The sequence below is a fragment of the Sinocyclocheilus anshuiensis genome, unplaced genomic scaffold (genome assembly GCF_001515605.1).
Source record: "Sinocyclocheilus anshuiensis isolate Anshui unplaced genomic scaffold, SAMN03320099.WGS_v1.1 C32491732, whole genome shotgun sequence".
In the NCBI taxonomy this organism is placed as follows: domain Eukaryota; kingdom Metazoa; phylum Chordata; class Actinopteri; order Cypriniformes; family Cyprinidae; genus Sinocyclocheilus; species Sinocyclocheilus anshuiensis.
In genome coordinates this window covers 1-1038 of record NW_015617122.1, presented here as the reverse complement: position 1 = coordinate 1038, position 1038 = coordinate 1, and the positions used below count along the sequence as shown (strand labels likewise).

The 1038-nt window shown below is 45.3% G+C and overlaps 1 protein-coding gene across 1 annotated transcript; it reads left to right on the top strand.

Annotated features, from left to right (window-relative positions):
* The first annotated feature begins 8 nt into the window (after positions 1-8).
* Positions 9-884, top strand: LOC107682691 (protein phosphatase 1 regulatory subunit 21-like). Its single transcript, XM_016478858.1, has 2 exons — positions 9-167; positions 556-884. Exons 1-2 carry the CDS (start codon positions 69-71, stop codon positions 685-687), a joined length of 231 nt encoding a protein of 76 aa, XP_016334344.1. The 5' UTR covers positions 9-68; the 3' UTR covers positions 688-884.
* The last annotated feature ends 154 nt before the right edge of the window (positions 885-1038 follow it).

Here is a 1038-nt window from a genome sequence, read left to right as displayed (position 1 = left end):
GTGTGTGTGTGTGTGTGCAGGATGAGCTGAAGCAGAAGGAGCAGAGCTCGAGGAAGGTGGAGCAGGAGATGGACAGCCTGAGCTTCAGGAACCAGCAGCTGACCAAACGAGTGGAGCTGCTGCAGGAGGAGCTGCTGCTGTCAGAGAGCAAGAGCAAGAAGAGCAAAGTGATCATACACACACATGCTGACTGCTCCATACATGACATGTTCCATCTTCTAAACCTCACAAAAACCCCTCTGCACATATTAAAACATATTTCATATTTCCTCTCGGTGACCGTTGGCTGGTCCTCACAGGTTAGCTGATGTTTTTGGTCTGCCGTACTCAAACATACACACAATCAGAGTCATGAGACACACACACACAGTTCTGTCAGAGCTGATGAGACGTAAATGAGCAGATCAGGAGCTCTTCTGTCCAGCCACAGGATTAGGAGAGGTTTTAGAAATCACAGGGACCAAATGAAATGCTCTGTTACTCTCAGACACGTGAGAGAGCGAGGACGTATGATGTGCATCATCAGTGATTGTTGGTTTGTGTGTGTGTGTGCAGAATAAAGGCGACTCGCCCTCTCAGGTCAGCCTGCAGACACAGAGCGTGTTTGATGAAGACCTGCAGAAGAAGATCCAGGAGAATGAGCGGCTTCACATCCAGGTGTTCATCACGCCACACCGCTGTGTTTGAACATTTCTTTGACATTCTGATGAGCTTCACACAGGGAATGCATGGACTCTCAAGGCTCAATAATGTCATCTCATACAGCATTAAAATAACAATTCAGATGTTATTGTACAAAATACATGTCACACATACAGTCAGTTGCACACACAGAAACATACTCAACATCACTGTTTTGAAGTAATTAAACTCACAGCTTTGCACACACAGTCTCGCTCTTGCTTTATCTCTGTGTCTGATTTAGAACGGGTGGAACTGTAGATCTGATGACCCGTATACAAACTAACTAATTAAAATGAACAGTTTATGTTTCATGCAGGGCTCTACGCTTACTTTTCTTTTTAGGAGCACTTGTGC